A 23,452-nucleotide genomic window follows, 5' to 3' on the forward strand; every position below is an offset into this window, starting at 1 on the left:
GGAATAATTTAATTTTTATTACAAATAAAAGGGAATAAAAAGGTGGGAAGCTAATAGTTCCTTGTTATCGCTTTATCTTCATAAAATCCCCCTAAAGGAGACTCAAAGGAGTTAAGAAACTTGTTCAAGGTCATAAGACCAGCCACTGGAAGAGTGAAGCACTTGGTTTTGAACTTTGGTCCATCTGACTATAAATCCTTGGGATGTGAATGTGCTTCCCATGACGATTCTCTCTTATTTCCACATAAAGTTCAACAGAATGTGAAATTAACAGAAGTCTCAAGTTCAATTAGTAATGTCGTCCTAATTCTGTTCATGTTCTTCTATTCTTCTACCTATTTTATACTATAATAGATTTATCCCTGCAAAGCTCACCAACTCTTAATACTTCCTGAGAGTAAAAATTACTGTACTGGAGAAGCAGAATTACTTTAGTTTATATATACTTTTTAAACCAATATTGTAAATGCCTTTAATAGTGTGTGTGTGTTTCACATTCTCACATTAGAAGAGAAAGGAAAAAAAAAGAGTGAACTTTTTTTCTTTCTGGATAATCTAAAAAAGTAAAATATGTTAGAATGAGCACAATATTTTCAGAGTGTCCAGCACTTTGTAAAAAAATTGTAATTTTAGAAAAACTACATTGCTAAGTAATCATGTATGGGATTTACAGAAACAGACCACGCTCCAGTAAGAAATAAGTGGACGATGTCATGCAAAACCAAATAATTTTCAATCACTGAATTTTGGGGGTTTAGAGAAGTTTTGAAACAAAGGCCAATTGTGAGTCTGTTCCCTCGAGACAATCCTACATAATTCAGGACACAGGAATAATGAATGCAGACAAGAGAAAATTGCTGCAGGTTACGGAGGCAACTATGCAGAAGAGAATGTTTGGGCTACTGCAGAGATGTGGAATTTGAGGGGCAATTAAGTCAGAGCTCCATCGCTTGACCTCGACTGCCTTCATTAGCCAGTAGCTGCAAGTTTACGAACATAATTACAGCGAACTAAAGGCTTGCGTATTTATTTCCTGAATGCCTATTTTTCTTACTTGAATGTCCACTCCATGAAGGCTCGGTCTCTCTGTTCCCTGTCACAACCTGGCACAGAGCCAGCCCACAATAAACCTCCCTAATGCACAGCTTCATGTCATCTAGTGGTTAAAATTTGGGGCTCTGAAGTAGAACAGAGCTAGGTTGAAATCTTAGTTCTTCCACATATGAGTTATAATGGCTTTACGTAGCCATAGGTCTTTAACTTGTAGGCACTCAGTTTCCTTACCTGTAAAATGGGATGGTAATAGAACCTACCCCATTGTTGTGAGGATTAATTGAGATCATGAGTGTAAAAGCACTCAGGGCAAGCACATGGGTGGGTCGCCATCTTAGCAGACCTCATCAGCCCTTCTTGTGGTGGGGGAGTTGGCTTGCTCATCTGCTTCTAGACCTGAATGCTCATTTGGGTCATGTGGAGGAGCTTGTTTCAAGGAAGATCTGTACCCTGTCACCAGTCACCAGATTCTGATTTGCTAGGGCTGCAGGGAGGCTCAGAAATTTGCATTTTTAACAGGCATCTGGGAATAGTTGAGATGCAGGGAGTCTTTGGACCACCCTTGGAGAAATACTGCCTTTGAAAGAGAATCCTCAATTCCTGGATTTCTGAAGAGATGGACAAACTAACAGTAATATATAATACATGACTCTCAGGCCTGGGTAATGATAGTAAAAGAAAACTAGCATCTTGGGGCAGGGTGGAGTGGGGGAAGAAAATGAATAGATTTCATTAAAATTCCAGCCTGGATAGCCAGCAAAATTGATGTGACTCCCATATTCACCAGTGACAGCTCCCCGATGCCCAGTCCCTGTCTCCTCAATTCTTTCCAGTACTGTCCCCTTAACAACTGGACTACGAAAGCATCCCCATTTGTTTGCGTAAAGAACTCTAAGTGTTTCCCCCAGAGACACGGATTTCATGAAAAGCAAAATAAATAGTCATAAAGGGGGATAGGGGTGTCCCTGATTTTTAAAATCTGTCTTCATCATGATTATTTTTATGTTGAAAGGCGGGTGTCTTTAAAACTCATGACTTATTGTCTTAGCTTTTAGATCATACTGTTGGAAAGTACATTTGGGAGACTGAGAGCTTCCTCCCCACCCCACCCCCAAGTAAAATCTTTGGACATCAAAGTACTGTAGAGAAATAAACCTACACATAAATGTTCCTCCTGACTATCTTGGTCTAGCCTAGGGTGTTACCCATAGCCCTAGATTTCCCAAGCTCTATTCCCCCAACCCTGTCTCTGGTTCTTATTTGCTAATAATTAGTCAAGTCCTCCTAACAGCACATTAACCCTTATGGATACACTTGAGGTTCATTTCCAGCTACTCCAGTCCAGCTGGAAAGTAGCCTTTAAAGTATATTTCTTTTCAAAAAAGAAAGAAAAGAAAATAGGAAAGGAAAAATAAAATTCATATTCACTCATGAGTGCTTGGGACTCAAGACGCGTGAGGTTCGAATCGCTCTTACCAGGAGGTTCTCTGGCTTGATGTCCCGGTGCACGATGTTCAGGCTATGCAGGTACTTGATGGCGCTGGCCAGGTTGTAGAGCATCCCGCTGGCGTCTCGCTCCGTGTATTTGTTGGTTGAAGTAATGGCGTCAAAGAGGTCTCCTCCCTGAGAAGAGAACAGCAGGAGGAGCAGCAATTAGCAGATGGTCCAGGGGGGCCGCCTGGAGAGGCAACTGACACATTCTCAAGGAGACAGAGAAGCGCGCAGCATCTCGGGGCTCCTAGGGCTCTCCCCGCCACTTCCCCCTTGAAGGCCCACAGCCTTCATCTGGTGATTGTCTCCCCGCTGTGATGCCATCGGACATGCAGTCATCTCTTCGGCCCCAGCTGGGGAGGAGAGGTGGAGCCAGGTCTCCAGGGCAGAGGCCTGGTGACCCTGGGGTGCCCTGCTGGCATGTGTGACATGCCTCATACCAACGGTGAGCAAAAGTTCATAACCCCAAGCCTCCCCAAACAGAAACAGGTAATCCAGCAGACCACACCCTTAACAAAATGTGCAGCTGCCTTATGAAGTTCCCGCGCACACGCACATGCACACACACACACAAACACACACACTCAGTTCCCTTCATTCCCTAAATTGCGCTCTCTTGGAGTGGGTGCAGTGTTTTCTTTTCCAATAATGTGCTTCTTTGTAAGGAGCAGAGAAAAGGACCAGAAACTGTCATTCCAAAGATGAGAGAGAAAAGAGAGGAGGGAGGAGGGTGGAGGAATTTCAAAGTTTTCTAGGACCATTATTCATCTGAACTTTTGTTTCCCTTGTTCCTGGCTAACTTCTTGTTATTTGGAGAAACAGAACAATTTTAGGCTCCAATTTTAGTTCTCTTTATTGGAAACCCTTTCAGAAATTGGGGTCCGATTTACTAACAACGTTTGCATCATTCCTGCACACAATGCGCCAAACAGCTGAGCACGGGAGCCAATTGTGTTCATCTGTTGCCTAATGTGAGGGGTTTCATTTTTGTTTTTTAAATAGCAAGAGCAAAATATAGGCCTTCCGGATCTCACTAGCCGGCCTGTCCTCCGTGGCCCCGCACCACCTCCGCTCGGGAGGCGTCTCGCGCGGTCCGCTCGGCCTCCGCAGTCCCCAGCCTGAACACACACACGTGAGTCACGAGGGACGCGTCCTCCGCTGTTTCTCTCAAAGGCAAGGTTGCCAGAGGCGGGTTTCCAGGTTGTTTGCGGGCCTCGCCTGGAAGTGGCATTTTCCCTGCCATGAACAGCACCGCAGCGCAGTGGGGCGGGGGTGCAGCTGTGGGTGGTGACCCCGCCACGACACCGCAGCCGTCCTAGCGGTGGAGGGCGGCTGCAGGCATCCTGGCACCGCACGTCTCCCGCATCCCCGACGACGCAGCCAACCGCGTACACAGCCAGTCCGCCCCATCTGCTGCCTAAGCGGTTGGGCTGCGCTCGCCCTCGCTGGTTCTCAGGTGGCCTCTGAACCTACGCTGCTTCCGGCCTCTTTATTCACAGCATCCAGCCAACGCGCTGTGTTGGCCTTTTGCTCCTCCCTTCAGGAAGTGTGCGTTCCTTTCCCGTGGCTCTCCGTGTCCCGGTGCCCCCCTTCATGCCAACCTGTCTCACTGCGTCTCCTGCCACTAGCTAGACCCGTGACCCTGCTGATCGGTGAGGGCCTGGCCGCAGGGCCGCCTCCTCCACGAAGCCTGCCTTCCTCTGAATACATATGTAATGTGCATGTGCACACATTTGCAGGCGGCAATACAGAGACCTGTTCTTATTAATTACGGAATTTCATTCATAATTATTGTTACTTCACTGTTTTCCAGAATACAGGCCTTGTTTATCCTATAGCTGCAGGTACTCCGTGGACACCACTGGACTATTGAGAAGCAAGACCTCTGCTACATTTCTCAGGGGCAAACACTGTGGGAGCCTTTCAAGTCAAGCCTGGGGTTGGCCTTTACTTCTTGGGGTGCTTCCAGACCTGGCCTCAAAGCAGTTCTGGGTCAGCCACATTTGAGGGTATGATCTGGTGGTACAATGGAGGAGTCCAGAAGCTGGACACTCTCTGGCCTTGTTAGGCTCTCTTGGTCACCCGGAGGGAATTTGCAAAAGGCTGTTGAGTGTAGCGAGGACCTCCCAGTGGTAACTTAGCTATTGTCACCTGGCTACGCATATGAGTGACAGACTAGGCTTTCCCACCACAATGTGTTCTGAACTCTTAAGCCTTTGCCTCTTTCATTTCTCAATTTCAAATCTAAGTTAGTCTTCACTCTTCAAAGATCAGCCAATAAAAGGAGACTAATCAATTTTTAACAGCACACAGAAAGGCAACAGGAATGATGGGAATTAGTTGCTCTCAAAATTAAACTCACTGTAAAAAATATTATCCTGGGTGCTAGAGAAAGTGTATTTTACAATATTGGTAATTACCAAACTTTATTTGGCCATAAGGCACCAATATGAAAATCTTCTGAATAATTGAAATCAATCTTTCTTTGTTGAAGTAACAGTTTTCCATATTTATCTCCCTTGGTCTCAAAGGTGACAATACCTTTGTGTCATTATAAACGAGTCCCACTCCTCCAAAAGAAACAAATCCTAACACGAAGTAGGAAAAAAGTAAGCTTCATTTGTAAATATGAATAACCACCTTAAAAAAAAAAAAGGCCAACAGATCTAAAGTAAAACAACTCTGAATAATAAAAGCTTACAGGATCCTCGAATGAACATTTTTCTGTATAGTAACAGATTAGTTTATTACATGCTGATTTTGTCTTAAGTCTTTACAGCAGGAAATGCCATATTCCCCAGAGCTGATTCCTGCCGCCAGCTGGGGCGCGTGATTCCAAACACGGTTTGGAGCCTGAGGCTCTCACTGACGGGTGCACACAGTTGATGCAGAGGGTGGTGTGACTAATTTACGACATTTTACAACTAAAGTAGAAATTAGTTACACCTTCAGTTAGATTAACATAATAGAAAAAAGGCTTGAGAAAAATAGCACGTCATGAATCCTACATATTAAATTTGTAAAAACTTTTAGTTACTGAAAATTTTAAATATAAAAATAGAGGGAATAGGTGAGTCACCTTTCACGTCGATATAGCCATTATCAATATATCTATATTCTATGATCTAATAAAATACAGATATAATTTTATGTGACAGGACAAGGTTGTAACATCTACTGAAAGGCAGCTGAGTATTTTCTAGTGCTATTTTTCTGACATTGGTGAGTAAAAGTTTAAAGCTTTTTTTTTTTTTAATAAGAATGATTGATACCTTTGGATGTAGTTCACAAAAAAAGGGCACAATTTCTATAGCAATGATTAAAAACAATGATCATATTGGTACCTAGTACCTTCTGTTGCATTAGAAAGTACATTAGTGGGGGCGCCTGGGTGGCTCAGTCAGATAAAGCATCCAACTCTTGATTTTGGCTCAGGTCATGATCTCAGGGCTATGAGATCAAGCCCCACATTGGGTGCTGTGCTCAGCAGAAAGTCAGCTTCTCTTCCTCTCCCCCTCTCTCTGCCCCTCTCCACCTTCCTTAAAAAAAAAGTACATGGTATAAGTCATCCCTCTTATCTTATCTTCACCATAACACTCCTGGTAGGTACTATTATTCATCTCATTTTACATTTGAGGAAACTAAGGTACAGAGAAGTATACCCAAGGTCAGAAAGCTATAATGGTCTAGGCTGGGACTTGAGTGCTTGCAGTCTCATTCTAGTGTTCATACTCTTAATCGTTAGGCCATACACAGAAAGGAGAGACTAAACTTTGGTGGAAGGAAACAAAGGAAACAGCTCCCTCTATCAGATAGGAAAGCACGGTGCCTTGTGTGGGCTTATTCTTTTTCCAAGATACATACCTTTACTAACTCCATGACAAGATACAGTTCCGTTGGCACATCCATCTCTTCAATCAGAAGAACAATATTGGGATGTTTCACTCTTCTTAAAATAGACACCTCATTCTGGATCATGTGCTCCTGTTTAAGTGAAAAGTTACCTTAATTAATACACACATCACAACACATGAGGAGCTAACTCCGAGAGTGCAGCTGTGTTATCTGAGGATCAAAGGAACTATGTTTGGGTAGAATACAGTAAGTATGTCTGAGGTTCTGATACTCAGCCTAGAATTGCCAAAAGTGGTCCTCAGAGGATGCTTGCGACCTATCAGTAGAACTAAAACTGCATATAGAAGGATGGAATGAAACTCAGATCACAAAAGTAAATTAAGAAAGTAAAACAAGCAAACCAACAATAAGGAACAGAAATAACACGCAATCATTCCTCCTAACTTTTATTCCAAGAATATTTATAAAGTTATATTCCATTAAATATATAACATTGTATTCCACCAAAATGCAAGTCCTAGGGTAAATTTATGTTTATTTGGGAACTATCTCTGTGTTTCTACCTCCCACCCCACAACACTGTATTTCCACGACAGTAAGCCTTATACATACTTTGCCTCGACATTTGCTTTTCTTGATGATTTTCAGAGCATACTCCCTAGCCGTTGACCTGCAACGAGAAAGTTATTTGTGAAAAACAAACTTAATTTCAAATCTGTTGAGTCATTTTGTTAAGGACTAATTTCTTACCTCCTAGACCTTGTATCAAACTGGTATATTTTGTAAAAGACTCTTTCCTTTTTTCAGAGAAATATGTAAACCTTAAAGGGCTGACCAAGTGTAAGGACAACACCTATACTGGCATAGAAACATCCTGAGTTGGGTTTTTTTGTTGTTGTTGTTGTTTTTAAGATTTCATTTATTTATTTCATAGAGAGAGAGAGAAAGCAAGCATGAGCAGGGGAAGGCGCAGAGGGAGACACAGGCTCCCTGCTGAACTGGGAGCCCAATGCAAGGACTCGATCCCAGGACCCTGGGATCACGACCTGAGCTGAAGGCAGATGCTTAACCGACTGAGCCACCCAGGTGTCCCATCCTGAGCTGTTTAATGTTACCATACTTGTAATAAAACCACCACTACTGGGGAGCCTGGGTTGCTCAGTCAGTCAAGCGTCCGACCCTTGATTTTGGCTCAGATCATGATCTCGGGGTCCTGGGATGGAGCCTCGTGTCAGGCGTCATGCTCAGTGGGGAGTCTGCCTCAGGATCCCTCTCTCTCCCTCTCCCTCTGCTCATCCCACCTGCATGCTCTCTCTCTCTCTCTCTCAAATAAATAAATAAGTCTTAAAAACAAAATAAAACAGGACTCTTTTGAGTTCTTGAGGACTCTGTTCATATACAGCCCAGCCAACACTGCCCTTCCTCTGTGATGGGTGTGGGAGGGAGTGTTAGTCATACAGCTACCTTTAAATAGCTTCCTAACTTGTGTTAACATTTCCAAGATCCTGCAGTGCCAAAAAGGACAGCTCTATTGTCGAACGATGTGTACTTAATAATCCTAAGAAACAACTATTTTACAAGCCTTTCCACTTCATTTCTGGTGGGAAACCAAAACAGCTTAGCTTTTTACCCGTTGATAAAAGCCAACTTCAGAGATCCAAATGAATATAGTGGGAGTGGGGTTGATTACAAACGGAAGTTTAAAACAGGGTTTTAAAATCTTCAGTATGAAGAATCAAAGGGGAGACTTCCTAGTTACGTGTTTAGAGTAAGAGTGATTTGCCCATAAATTAAGAGGGCAGGTATTAGCAGTGTGTCCTGAGGGCATTTTGGACACCATTCACATCATTTGCTAAAACTTCTCCCACTAGACTCCCAGGCCCCTGTGTGGATGGATGGGAGAGGGAAGTCAGGCACACGCAAGGGGATCCTTCCCATCAGAGAAGGAATACAGGGTCCTTTTAAGTGTCTCTTCTGAAGAGGCTTCTCAAGAGTTTGTTTGCAAATCTGAAAACCCTTAATCAAGAGGAAAACTAAACACTGAAGAATTTCTGGATTCTGCTTTTCACACATCGCTAAAAATAAATAAATAAATAAATAAATAAATAAATAAATAAATAAAACAAATCTGAGATTCAAATCCATGATCCCTTTCCCATCTGGTTTAGAACGTTTCAGGTGATGACAAGAATACTAGACTATTGGAATGACTACTGTGATCAAAGCCAGCGATCCCAGGCAGGACCAAGGAGCTGGGGTGGAGGTGGCACTTCTATTCTGGGCCCCAACGAAGGGGACAGATGATGGGACGGTGTTGATGCAAAGAGAAGGGGCTTTCTTAGTTTTGTCATTCCCCATGTTGCCATTTGATCCTCTTGTTTCCCTGGAATAAGTAACATCACAGGACTCAAAGCAAAGGGCTGGCGTGGGACTGGGAAGGCCAAGTCCCCCTGTGAGCCAGATGGGCAAGGAGCAGAATTCCCAAGGAGCAAGTGGGTGCCTTGGCTCCCAGGACACCAGGCAAACTAGGTCACGTCCTGAGCCTCGGGCTGAAGGGAAAATGCAAGCAAGCTGGGCAGCAGCGGCCTCAGGATTTACTAGGAAAAGGGACTTTATGGGTTCCGAACCCAGAACCTTAAATAATAGGATCCACCACTCAGTTAGACTGATCCATATTTTAATCAGACAGTGAGTCCTGTAGAGGACCACCAAAATTAATACTGTAAATTTTCTTTCTTGATTCCTTGAGGACAGACTATAAAGTCATAATATAAGCCTTCATTATTGGAAGTATATGTTTATAGGAAAGCAGCTGAGTCTGGAAAATAAGCCTGAAAACAGGTGTTAGTACTAAATGTATTCCATAAGAATGAAAGTTTAATATCTTGCTTTAAGTTGGTACATGAAAACACTTGGCATGAAATAAAACCTTAAAGTATTTGCCTTCCTGCATGCCCTAACTCTAAGGACCACTGTACCGGTGTAATTATTCAGCAAGTGGTTACGAGCATGGTTCTTTGGTGGCTACAGAGGTGAGAAAAACTCGGGCATTTTAGACACAGGTAAGCAAAACCTGGTCCTTTTTCCCACCGAGTCTACAGCTTATTGTGGTGAGAATACTAGACACTAGGATTTTTGGTCAAACTGTAGGCCATTTGCTTGTTTGTTCCTGAAATGACCCTGCATGAAATCACAGAGCCTTGAATGGCACGGCAAAGGCAGCAGCAGCGGGACGAACTTTGCTTGCTTCTTTCCCTCCTATATGGGAATTCAATTACCTATTACCTTTGAACCAAGGTTAGAGACTGAACTATTAAGACAGAAATTTCCAAATTTTACCAAGTTGAACTAAATCCAATTTTTAATGTTTGTGCTGGGAAAACAAAACAAAACACTACACAACAACAATGGTTTGGGGAAAGCTCTCCTGTTTAAACTTAGTGATTCTCAGCCCAGGGCCAATATGCTCCCTTACCCTGGGAAGGCAGGTAGCAGAATGCTTATCGATTGGGGTTCTGGGACTAGTGTGCTTTTTACTATTGCTGTTATGAGGGGTTTGCTAGGTTTTCAAGGTACTAAAAAAATTATGTGGAAAAGGAAAAACAGCTTCCCAGGCATTCCCATCATAGCATTTGATGAATTTCACGGCAATGCTTCCATTATGGGTTAGGTTCTCAAGCAGAGGGACTGGGGTCTTGGCCCTCTCTGTAGCCCTGTATGAATCCAGGGTAGGCCTGAACTAGCAGGGGCTCCAAGCATGTTGGCTGAGTGGTGGAGATGCCAGAGGATGATGGCAGTTAGGAGCCCCCAACAAAGGGGAGTTAGTAAACACCACCTTTTGTTTGCTACAGAGTCATTCATAATAAAGCCCATCTCAGCCTCTTCCTAAGGAGGTCATTGTGGAGAGCAGAGAATTGAGGGCTCCCAGACTATCTCCTCGGACATCTCTGGAGTAGAGTTTGATTTGGAATTTGAGTACAAGCCCGGCACCAGGGCATCCTCAGGAAGGAAAGAAGGAAGAACACTGCCAGCTAGCTGAGACCCAGCTCAGCTGCATCCTGACTCAGCCTCCAAATCACACTTCAGAAGGTAATGTCTTCAAATTACAGGTACAAGGTTTTGGAGGGTTTTGAGAATTCTGGAGACTTTGTAGACTATGTAGATGCAACCCGGTTTTGTGGCCCTGAAGTCTCAGCTCATTTGGATGTTTGGATGGGTTTGAGCCCACCTACACTCACTGCTTAAGCCAATGGTTTCCTTGAGCAGATCTTCAGTTTTATAGGGGAGGGAGGGAAAGGGGAATCAAGAGCAGGTAGAACTTTAATACAATTCTGCTGCATACTTTGCTAAAAGATGCAATGATGAAAAGTAGTGCAGGTGGAGAGGGGGCCAAGAACCACAGGAGACACTGTCACTCCTCCTAACTGCGCTGCTGGGACCCTTGGCTTAATAATCCATGAAGAACCAGGAAAGCCAAAGACGAAGGGCCCCTCATTGGGAGCCCTCTACTCATGCAATGACCTCTCGCTAGTGCTTTTCAACTCTCTTTTTCTTTGGGGCCGCAAGTAGTCTAGAAAACAGCTTTGGAATAGAGCAAGTCTCCATTCACCCACTTCCTCTGCCATGTCCTAGGGGCTCCTGAGGCCACTAGAGAAATTGCTACTGGGGAAGAGGCATACATCGAAATGGACCCAGCAGCCACCACCAAAGGATATGCTGGGACGGGGCCATGGAACAAAAAGCCTACGCAACATTACCATTGTGTCCTTTGTTGTAGGAAGACCTTCCCTGGGATGGCAGCTTCTTAACAGAGGAGGGACATGTTTATTTGGTCGTTAAGACACATGTATCCTTCAAAATATGGTGGTACGTACCCAGGAGCAATGTGTGCCATTAACAACATGCTTAGCTTGCATATTTTCTTGGACCTCTGGAAAATATTAAAAGAATGTCTCATGATGCCTCCAGGGAGAGAGGTTACATGCCACATGTCCTCATTCAGCAGGAGCGGAATACAAAAACTCGGTGGAGCAATCTGGTGTGTAGACTTGGGAGGTTTGTACCATGAAACCCAAGATGCCAAACTCATGCAAAATAAACACAATTCAAACTGGAAAGAAAGACATTAATTCTGGATGGAGACATGAGACATTTTCACTGTGGGAAGACCAGTGACTGTTGGGCTAAGCCACCCTCATGATCCCTGTGCGAGCTGGGAGAGACGGCACGTGGCTGCCACACCAGTCTCAACAGATGACGCATGCTGGCAGATCACCAGACACCCCACATAGGAAGGGCATGGCAATCTGCTAAAAATGGGATTTTCTGCTACAGTGGAAAAAAAGTTAAAAAGAGTTGACTTACTATCTGTAAAAGTATAAATGAAATATAAAATTATATAAACACACACACACTTGCATCCTTTGCTTTAACAGTGGCTTTCCTGATTTAATTTCTTTTTTGTATGGACACAAATGCAGTGTGCGTGACTCTAGACCAGCGAAGCTACATTCTCCTGAGAGACTCTTCGTTGGCGACAACAGAGTGGTCAAAAGTGTGGGTTTTGGACCCTGGCCTTCCTAAGTACTTACTAACTGAGCAACTCTGGGCATTTAACTTCTTAAGGGGTTCTTTGCTTTAAAATGGAGACAATATTGATATTATGGGATCACTATGACAATTACATGAAATATCATATGGGCTTTGTATATAGTTGATGCTCAGTAAGTAGTGGTTGTTTCTGTTTTTGGAGGTGTGAGGCCTAGGAAAGTAATGGAGAACTTTCTGTATTTGGCAGAGATGCCACAAATGGTCAAACTGGTGGCAGTGGGGTGACTGAGGGGCAGCGAGGGGAAAAGGTGGCCTCACAGTAACTCCGAAGGGGTTTTTGACCCTCCTCTTCTCATGCCTGTCCCTCCAAGACGGGCTGCTACAGTGGATTGCTGGTCCCCGGTGGGACTATCTCAGCCCAGCTGCCATGCTGCAGGGGAGCAAGTTTGAAATTTAGTGCCCAAGGGTATCTTCCTAAGGGGTCTGCAACCTCAGTCAGGGAGACATCTTCCTAAGGATGGCAGAGGGGGCAGAGGAGCAAATCAGTGGACACTGGCCAAACTCAGGACCCTGGTGATGCCTGAGGCCCTGTGTAGACTTCCAGCTCCAGCATGGCATGAAACTGGGCTTCTAAATCAAAGCTCTTGGAGAAAAACAAATTCTGGATCCTACGCAGTTAAAGCTTCTAGTCCAAGGCATTCTCTCTGAAGGGTAGAGCTGAGCGAAAGCGCATTATTCTCCTACAGTGCTGACTGGTGGGCGCCCAGCCTCCTGGGGGCAGAGAAGAGTGATGGGGAAACCAGTCCCCAGAGGCCAGCAGTGAAACCTTCCTCAAGGAATGAAGTGGGTTATCCCTGACTTTTCAATGCTCTGCTCACCAGCTCTGAGCAGGAGCTGCGGGCCGACCAGGTCCCTTAGAGCAAGAAGCTGCTCAGGAAGAGAGTTCCAAATTCAACACCGGGCTGATGGTTTGAGGCCACCTTAGTCTGGGATATGATTTTATTAGTTGTCATTTCATCTAATAGCCACCGGTCACTATCCTTGATTAGGTGTCTAGATCTCAGGGATAAACCTTTTACTCCAAACCTCCTGCCTTTGGCCCCCAAGAGTACCAAGCTCATTCATCTGAAAACATTTTAATATATTAAACACCATTTTTGTTGAGATCAGTACCTACGCACTTTAAAGCTTTTCAAGGTTATTATATTTAATTTGATGATAGTACGTTAAAATCCACTCTATGCAAGAATGTTCTGACCTCTACAAAATGTCTCAGAAAAGCATCGGAAAAAAACGTTCAATATGTTTTGTGTTTTTTTAAACAATAAAAGGGCTCACGTGAAAGATCTGGCAAAGTTTTGCTGAGTACATTAAAAAGGAAAAATCAAAGTCCTTAATTTATAGATTGTCCCAGGAATCACTACATTTTTCAAATCTGTTGTGAGATGGGCTTTTCTTTCTTTAAATTTTTTTTCTTTTTTTTTTTAACATCTGGAGTTGAGACCTTAACCTATTCCATATGTGCCACAGACGGCAAATAAAGACACAATCTTGGAAAACATAATGCCAAATGTTTCCTTTAAAGTGCGATGCAAACGATATCCTTCTCACCTTTCTACACATTCTTTGACAACAGCAAAATTTCCATCCCCTATTGTCCTTCCGACTTTGTATCGTTCTGTTATTGTGGCTGGAATCTGGAAGCCTTCCTCCGACACTTCTGAAAGAATCATTAGTACATTTTTATTGGTAGAAAAGGAAACACAGATGTCGCACCAGAGAGACATTTAGAAGGATCATCGAATAGACTGGAACTGATTCAGAATCTATATGTTACGTTCCATACAGTGAGACAAGCCCTGCCTCCCCTCCCTCCGCAGACGTTGTATACTCAACAGTTTTTACCAAGACAAATGATAAACTGAAAGGAAACCTAAGACTGATAGAGTCCACTTAAACCGATGGGAAGGCAAACAACACTTTCTGTGGCCGTGGGGACTCCGAGGAGGAAATTTCGCTCTGTGTTTCGTGCCAATTTGATCCATAGTGTTTATGGACTACCCACTGTCTATAGAGAAATGACCTTCCTGGGTATGGCTCAGGAGAAAAAATGGAGCTTATGGGGGACTCTGCCTGACATGGTACAAGCATGAAGCCTGCCTGCTGTTTGGACACTTAGTTTTACTGCATCCTGAAATGGAGATCTCCGTAAAATTCCTTATGAACCAAGACCTGATTGTCCCCCCACCCCCAACTCCCCAGTATCAATGAGCAGATTTTAGACAAATGTTCTCACCAGCAACCTGCATAGCAGATGTTGAGTTAAAATTGCAATATTTATTATGTCTGTGAACAGAACAGTTTTGTAGTTTCAATTATGTTAGTGCCACTAACACAACACATTTTCCCCCTTAAAATGCATTTTGAAATATTTTACAAATGCCTAATAATGCTTTAAATATCTAAGGCCATAAAACTAAATAAGCCACACTTAGGTCACATAAATATACTGGATAACCTTTAACATCTTCGGGGTGTAAAAAGCCTTTTATAGCTGGGCTCTAAAATTTACATGCTTTAAAGTTATAAATCCTAGCGCTCCCTCAGGCAACCTGAATACAAAATGTGATGGAAACCTAGTGTGCTTTCTAAATGCGCTCCTATTCTGACCTTTCATCATAAACTGAGACTAAACATTTCTTCTCAAAATAAAATTAAAACCTTAGGTGGTGCCTAGGTTTCTGTCTTCTCCATTAACCTGCAACACTAAGGAATGACACATGGAAACTCACAATTATCACACATCTGCTTTAGGACCCTTACGCTGGTTCTGTGATCTGCACCACTCTGGATTCTAGGGTGGATGAAATTTCTGGAAAGCGTTGTACAAATGTGGGACATTTGCTGCTGCTACTTTTGGCCTTGGGATCTAGGTAGTCTCCTTACCTCTTCATAGGTGGCGTTTTAGTCTTTACCCACTAGAAGCTATCACAGTGGTCTCCGGAATAAAACGTGAGAGCTGCAGCCAATTAACACCCCCTCCCTAATCCCCACCATCTCACACCCCAAGAAGCTAATAATTTTGCCTCTGTTTGAAAGACTCAGCCTGGGGATTTTTGTCTACTCCATGGGAATTAGAGGAGAACGTTGGAGAAGTTTCAAATTCACTGCAAAGCACCCATATTTGTAAAACATCTCTCAGATGACACGGTCTTAAGGCTCTTTACTACATAGATAATAAAAATAACCATCCTCGGCTGTCAGAAGCAAGGCTGACTCCAGATGGGAAAAGAGAGGTAGTTCTTCATGCTTCCTTCTACTGGGAGCCTAACTGCTTGGAGCACATGGCTTGGGATTTTTTTTTTTCCTATTGATAAAATGTATCCTTTAGGCTTTTGGCTAAGAAGGCTGTGCCAAAATCTTAGCCAAGGACCATTTCATTTCATTAGGTAAATACAACACAGCAGAACAAGAGAGACTTCTAGGTGGTTGAATTTCATACTTCTTGGAAATACAAAAAAAAAAAAAAAATCTGATAGGGCACGGTAGTCAGGAAATAATTCATGTGCAAATCACTTATCTCACCTGACATAATAAAAGGTACTTTTTTTGGAAAATCAAATCATATCACTTCAAACAAATAAGGGATGCTGATTCTTTAACAATGGCTTGATCTTATAAGTCGTACACTTTTCTAAATACTTTCAAATAATTGATTTGAGTCTGAAAATGACCCCCAGGGAGGAAACAGGCATATATTCCAATCTTATACAATTTTATAGAAGAGGAACTAAGATGTAGAATGCTGAAGAGGCTTATCCAAAACAGTCCAGGGAGGGGTGCCTGGGTGGTTCAGTCAGTTAAGCATCTGACTCTTGATTTTAGCTCAGGTCATGATCTCAGGGTCCTGAGATCGAACCCTGTGTCAGGCTCCGTGCTGGGGGTGAAGTCTGCTTAAGATTCTCTCTCTTCCTCTTCCCCTAAAACCCCCTCCCAAATAAATAAATAAAACCAAAACAATCCAGTGAGTTAGTAGAAAAGTCCATTCCAGAATCTAGGTCATCTGACCACATCACAGAGAAATTCTAAAATGAACTAGCTTAAGGTACAAAGAATATTTTTGCAATTGTCATCAAGTAATTCTTTTTGTAAAGCCGTATTTTCACATATTGAGCTCACATTAGTTAGAGTACCTCTGTAGGGCTGTTAACAGTCAATCAAGAGAATAAATTATCTTTAATATACTGAAAATGAACAGAATTTGGGAAAACAAAGGCAGCAATTACTTCCTTTTTTTTCAAAGTAGGCAATATCTGGCCTTCTTAGAATACTTATGGCCTCCGAGGATGTAAAATAATTCCTTCTTCCTGTTCCCACAGAGTAGATATGATCCCTGGGGGAAACCATATGCAATCCTATCCCTCTGAGTTGCTTTAGGCTTCTACTTCATAATCCTTGAGAAGTTACAGTTTCCTGAAGTAAATTCAGCCAACTCATCCTCTGCCCCCTGAAACCCTTCTCCTCAGACACCAAGTCCCAAGCTCACCACCTTCTCCAGGCCCATCGTTCTCGTCCATTGAGCTGCAGACTTTGGTGGATGCCAGGGAAGTAGAGGAGCCTCCATGTTGAGAGCTCTGTGAGGGAACAGAAACATAGGATAAAAACACTCGGTCAGAGCGCCAGTCTGCAGGTGCTATGCCCAGCCCAGAATCTTGGGGTATAACTGTGCCCATCACCAGGGAGGATTTGCTCCTAATACTTGAAAGGGGAGGTTCTTAGACTATTCAATTAGATTACTTCTCTTTCCCACCCTATTAACCAATAATAGATAGTTTAACTGTGTCTGGATAATCATTCTAAATTTGGATGTTTCTGGACTGTTTAGTCCTTTTTCTCAAAATCAGCCTCCCTTAGCTCACTCTTCAGTTTCATCAGATTTTAAGCTTCTCACCTCACTTTTCCACAGTCTATCTGCAAACGGGCCTCAAATATGGCACCACTCTGATCTCATCCAAAATGTTTTCTATTCTTACCATAGGAAAAAAAATTCTCTTCACTTTGTTTTACGGAATAGCCTAAAAGAAAAACATGGAGGCTTACCACATTCTTGGAGAAAGGTTAAAGAGTGGGTCTGTTAATTCCACTTTGAGATCAAGACACAAGCACTAAGCAGGTTATCAATATGTTAAATGTTACAAAACAAGTCTGAGGCAAGGACAGGAACTAAAGCCTAAGCCTGGTGATGCCCTTGCACGTTTTGGTGTATTTTGACCCAAGACCAGTGAGAGCAGACAGGAGAACAACTATATGACAAAGCTCAGAGGATGAAACAATACCAAATATTTAGTACTATGATTAGCTACGGGGCAATACTTAAACAATGAACCTTTCCATCTCTGCTTCTATTCCTTGAGAACACAATTTGCATATTTCAATGCTATTTCTAAACAGTGAACACAGCTTGTCCTAAAAGATCTTCCTTCTGTTTCCCTGGGTTTATCCACTTGGTTGGCCTGATGGGAGCAGGAGGCGGTGAGGGGGCAGCATTGGCTCATGGTGCTGGCTGTCTGTGGAGCAGAGAGAAGGGAAAGAGCATCTGTAGTTGAATTAATAATGAAGAGGTGGCGAGAAGCAAAGTTGACCTATTTGTTCTCTGCTTACCTGTTTCCCTTCAACCTCCTCCCCATTCCATCCAGCCTTAACTGTACACAAAGTAGGAAGAGAAAATTTTATATAATTTCTTTACCCCCAACAGTATCTTGCATAGAAAAAAAAGCAAAGATTCTTAGTTTTCACCAAAAAGATGAGTATCACTGGGTAAATGTTACTTAAATCATTGCAGGCCATCTAAGTCCACTGCCTGCTTTCCTGGGTGTGGCTAAGACATGCATGTTCCATTGGCTGAGTTCGTCAAAGCTGACTGTTGATGTTGGGGTGAAAGGTACATTCACAGCAGGGTTGCATCTGCTTTCTTACAGGACATTCTACAAGTTTTGGGGTTACTCTAGGCTACCCCTGAAGCCCACGTAGTTTGTGTGCTGTGTCCTTTCTGTTCCCATGTGGTAAGAGTCCGCCACCAATCAGTGGCGACTTGAGCGGTGTTTTTTCAATCTTTTTCATCCAGCCTCTTTTGTGATGAGCAGCACACATTTTTCCTCTCTCAGGCTAGAAAGAGGGATTCCGATAGGGACCCTGAAACAGTTTTCTCTGGAAGTGACCCTAACTATGCGGTCATAACCAACTCTGTCGAAGGTACTGGAAATGTATGAGCTTTTAAGTCATGCTTTGCTGACTTTCACGGATGTCTGTTTGTGAACAACTTGTATTTGTAATACTGGAATACAAGGCTTAGACAAGGCAGATTTATGATGTCGATGTCTGGAGAAAATAAACATTAACATTACCACATTTGAGGGAAAGGAGTGTGTTTTCAGAAAGTGAGATCTTTTATCCCCTGTGTGATTGCTTTTGCTGTAGACGTAATGTTGTTCCAAGCAGAAAAGCAGTAAGTAAATGTCTAAAACGTAGACCTTCTCTTCTGGGCTTTCTGATCCTTGAATTTCTTCCAGCAGCATAGCAAGTGGTGTTTAATAATGGAGACACATTGTGGTTTGGGGTGGCAGGTGCTATCTTGTCATATGGTGTTTTAAATTTTAGTATACAAAGACACATTCTTTCATCAAGCGCTCGAATTAATAGACCAGTAGCATGTTTCCTAGCAAAGATGTCCACATTCATGCACTCAATTCCAAAAGCTGGTTCTTTTAATAAGAACATCAGATACTCAAAACAGAACTCTGACCCAAAGTATGTGAAAACATCTTTTAAACTGTAATGTTCAATCAACTGACTGGATATTATTCACTAAAGTGCCTTATCAACTAACAAATTGCATTTTCAACAGTGCCACCAAACGTCTGATGTCCTGAATGCTTGCCACAATGCCAGCTGTGTTTTCTCTGCCTTATGGACAAAAACCCCTCAAGGTTTTTAGGCTCCGGTTTAAAAAAAAAAAAAAAAAGGGTTAACACAAATTTGCTTACATTTAGAATTGCTTATTTTCAACTTTAGGTTTGAAAATGTACCCCCCAAGTAATTTCAAATTTCATGCTGAGGGTAACAGACCATTTTAAGAGAAAAATTTATATCCTTACAAATAGAGAACACAGAGTGAAAAGTTGTCATTTTATTATGCTCAAATAAATGTATTAGATTCCTAATGGTGTTATCTTTTTCTTTTTCCCAAAGAGGTAAGATAGTTAGCATTATACACTTTCCAAGACAATAATTATTCATGTATTCAAAGAATTTCAGGGATCGGAGTAGACCTTAAATATTTCCTATTCCAACTTACTTCCATCCAGAGGCCAAACTTCTACTACAAAAATCCCAGCCATTTAGTCAAATGGCCTCAGTTCTACTACTTCCACTACTGAACACATTATTTCTTGAAACGACCCCTTAACTATTCATATGAGACTAAAAAAGTTCTTCCTTATGCTGAAATGATGTCCTTCTACATTTTCCATTTATTGGTCTTAACTCTCACCACTGGGGCTACCCAGTGCAGATCTCATCCATTTTTCCTATGACAGTGCTTCAGGAATTTGGAAATAGCTACTGAACCCTTTCAGTATCTTGTCTTTTTCAACTTGGATATGTCCAGGTTTTTTTTTTTTATTGTTCATCATACAACAGGGCTCCATGACCCTTTCACCATCCTGGGGATACATTCCAGTTCCCAATCTCTTGTTAATGCTATGGCTCAAAAGAAATGTAATATTCTAGGCATGCCCTGACTGGCACAGAGCAGATAGAGCCTTCCCCTAGTGAATGGAATATTAATGCACTTTTAAGATCACACTGGCCTAGTGATAGATAGATAGCTCCGTAACTTTTTAGCCTAACACTGAGCTCACAGTCTCCCTAGTCTGCATTTGGGAGTTTGGTGTTTCTTATTTATTCACATTAAATGTCCTATTTATTACATTAATATCCTTGCAGACTGTTATTTTGTCGATTCTGATTTTGTCACCTAATGTTTTTGTCCTCTCTCCTAGTTCAAGTGATTCAGTAATCAGTATGGCTCTTTGTGTATGCTAGTTACTAATCCCAAATATACTAATTTAGACAGTGCTGGAGCACTCTGATTACTGCCCATAAGTCTGACTGGAGGATTTTGAAAATAGTAAAGGGAATAACATGTAAATCCTTGCTCTTTAAAATTAACCCAAAGAGATCAATCAGTCTTTATCAATGACCAACAGAAGCTGAAAAGCCGACTTGAATTTTTTGCATGCTTACAAGTGAAATCAGTTTGCTTATTTGTTTTTTCTAAACAGATACACCATTTTATAGTATACATAATGGTAAGATTTTGTGTTTGCTTCAGTTTGCTAATTCTAAGGCATCTGGGTGTGTATAGTACAGAACACACAGTTATTTTAGAATTTAATGCTATTAGGTGCTCTAAGAGACATTGTGACATTTGAAATGTTATCACCTCCAAGCCGATTAAATGGGAAACAGCTGGGCAGGTTGCTGGCACCTGGATGGTTTTATGACACACCTTCATAAAAGTACTGCCCTAAGTAAGAACACATCCTAAGTGTAGCTATTTAGCTTGGGCTCTTATAACAGATGGAGAACATATCACACTTTTTGAAGGAAGTGAGAAAGCTGCCATAACAGCTCTAACCACATTTTACCAAGATGTATCTGATGACTATGTATGTAAAAACAGTTCATTTTAAATATAATGGTACTAGTTACCCCTGCCATTTGTATTAATGGTGTCCCTCAGGTGAGGACTACACTGAATCAAGTTTTCAAAAATACACAATTAATCCCACTGATCTACTCAAGGTAGAACAACCTCACCAGATAAGTTTAGCTTTGACTGGTTAATTGTATTACTTCCCCTTCAGATTCTGTCTTGGCACAATTATTAGTTTGTTAATATTGATTTGAAAAAGTGCTAAAAAAAAAAAAAAGAAAGAAAGAAAATCAAGTGGGTTAACTTTAAAAAGGAAACACAACCAGTAAATATTCAACAAACTCAAACTACTGTCTTGGTGACCTTGACTTGAGGTCTACAGAATCTCTCTCTAAAGATGACCTCCACTAATTAAAAAAAAAAAAAAAAATTTAAATCATACTCTTGAAGTTGAAAGTTTGAAACCTGAGGATTCCATGTGTATCTAGAAAAAAAACACACATTCATTTGCTTTCCAAGTGTGTATAGAACAATAAGTTGGTGACATCAATATGTAATAACCAATAACATTCTATTATGTGAAACAAGGCAAAGGGAATTCCTTTTTCCAAATTCTTGTCTGCATTCATCATAGCATGTTTAGTTCAAATACAGTTTATGGTACGGGCAATCATGTGCCTAACAAGAATCAATATTGAAAAATGTAAAATAGTATCATAGAGACTTGGTCAACGTTTTTAAAGGGCTGGAGAACAGTTATTCATGAAACTGGTTTACTCAGAAGAAGGAAAAATGAAAATGGGAATACTGGCAATAATCGATGTTAGTGAAGCCACCCACGGGAGCCAAGATTTCAAAAATAAATGTATTTATCAGGCAGCCCTCTTGCCTCTTGCCTCCAGTCTCTATACTCACTTAAGCCAAGATCTATACATTCAAAATCTGAACCATTTGTCTTGAGAAGACTGCTGTGTTGGGGGTGGGAGGGATGGACACAATGTCTCCTCTTACAAGTTATTCTTCATGAAATCATGGTTTGGAAGGGGACCAGAAAGTCGTCTAGTCTGCCAACTCTCTATAAAATAATTCTCCTGTGATTTACTCCTCAAATGAGATTCCTAGTCTGTGATGAAGGGAGTTCACTACTCTCCTTGGTACCTGCTACACTTTATTTTAAACTCTATTATATTAAGATAGCATAAACACAATTTGGAATTTTATACATTTGTAAATACTCCTTCCAGTTGTACCATTATTGCTTTGGGCATTGTTTACATTTCGGTTATGGAAATAATAAAGTGAACTAAAGCAAACTAAAACTTTAAAGTTAAAATAAACCTACCAAAAATGTTAGATTTAAAACTAGAATTCTGGACTCCTATAATAATTTTAATGTAAAATGTTTTTCTAACTAAGCCAGCAGAATTTTCTGTATTCCCTATACTACATTCCAAATGGAATAAAGTATGGATTTTTGTTCTGGTTTGAAGTTGGGTGATCAAGTATTTTATTATCATCACTATTTTATTATATATTATTTTATATGTTTATTTATTCAGTGGTTTTAAAATAGCTTGTATAGATATCCACGTATATGTATCTACATGATCATTCCCCTCACCTTACATTGGATGACCTTGAGAAAGATGCCTTCAAACCCAGGAGACAGCTAGTATGTCTTAAAAATGCATGTCAATTTCTTTTTTTCAATCAGTTGACCATTTGTCTGACAAATTCACCCTTAAGACAACCCTGAGAGGAATGCGTATTAATGATTTTCATATAAGCAGCTGAAACAGAATACTTCATCAGATAGTCTTATTTTGTTGTATTGCCAGTATTTTGTACTTTAGATGGCCTGGGATGCCATTGTGCAGTACCAGGCCATGATGCTAATTACATCACAAGAAGGCCATAACCATCATTACGAAAGTAACCAAAAGTAACCGTTACCCCTCACAGTCATTTCAATGTCAATGTCTACTTATAAGTTTTCTGAAAGAAACTCACTGAACAACATAGGTGGTTTTTCCTGTTTATTACATAGTTATTCTAAGGTGGTAAGTGTCACAAAGTTAACTTTGAGGGGAATAACATGGTCCATCGGGAAATACAAGCTATAACATTTTACAATGAAACCACAACACAAAGTGATGGAACTTTCAAAACTGGGTAGTTCAAGGAAACATCTCATCATTTAGCTCTATAAAACTCTGCGGATGGCCTCAATTGGTGGATTTTTAGAATATAGTGCCGTTTAAAACATTTTAACACCAAATGCTCTTTTTAAGAGAATATACATCCAAGCAACTCAAACTGTATGCAGAAAGTATGTCAACCTCTTTTAAAAATTTCACCCAAATTTACATTCATAATGTACTTTGAAGTGAAAAGTCCTTAGAACAAATAACTCAATTCCTTGCTTGTTGATGAATATAAACTAAGAAGTACACATTGCAAGAAAAAAGTCTTTGCCTGTGACCTTTCAGATGCCTACTGTCCTAGCTTCAAAACGTTTTTGGTGGCCATATATAATACAAACACCCATGTATTACATGCACCATTTATACTATCTTGGAATTTATCCATCATCCTTACTAAAATGAACCACATTTTGAAGATACTATATATCATGCACTCTTGGAAATTACAGCTAGGGCCTCAGATTTCCTATCTTTTCCACATGCGTTACAGGCACAAAATTACAAATATTTTTCTGCTGACAGTATAACAAACCGCATCAGGCAATTGGCATATTGAATTCAACATATCTCTAATTTTTACACT

At 41.3% G+C, this 23,452-nt stretch overlaps 1 protein-coding gene across 1 annotated transcript in view; it reads right to left on the reverse strand.

The window, feature by feature from the left end:
* Nucleotides 1–23,452, reverse strand: part of LOC111158544 (doublecortin like kinase 1) — a 353,224-nt gene that overhangs the window by 43,543 nt on the left and 286,229 nt on the right. The window contains exons 7-11 of the mRNA XM_022520639.1: nucleotides 16,499–16,583; nucleotides 13,561–13,669; nucleotides 7,012–7,069; nucleotides 6,409–6,528; nucleotides 2,530–2,676 (exon numbers count right to left, since the gene is read on the reverse strand). Coding sequence (XP_022376347.1) covers nucleotides 2,530–2,676; nucleotides 6,409–6,528; nucleotides 7,012–7,069; nucleotides 13,561–13,669; nucleotides 16,499–16,583 — 519 coding nt within the window. The remainder of the gene's footprint in view (nucleotides 1–2,529; nucleotides 2,677–6,408; nucleotides 6,529–7,011; nucleotides 7,070–13,560; nucleotides 13,670–16,498; nucleotides 16,584–23,452) is intronic.

This window comes from Enhydra lutris, unplaced genomic scaffold, assembly GCF_002288905.1.
Source record: "Enhydra lutris kenyoni isolate GAN:26980312 unplaced genomic scaffold, ASM228890v2 scaffoldscaffold60, whole genome shotgun sequence".
Taxonomy (NCBI): domain Eukaryota; kingdom Metazoa; phylum Chordata; class Mammalia; order Carnivora; family Mustelidae; genus Enhydra; species Enhydra lutris.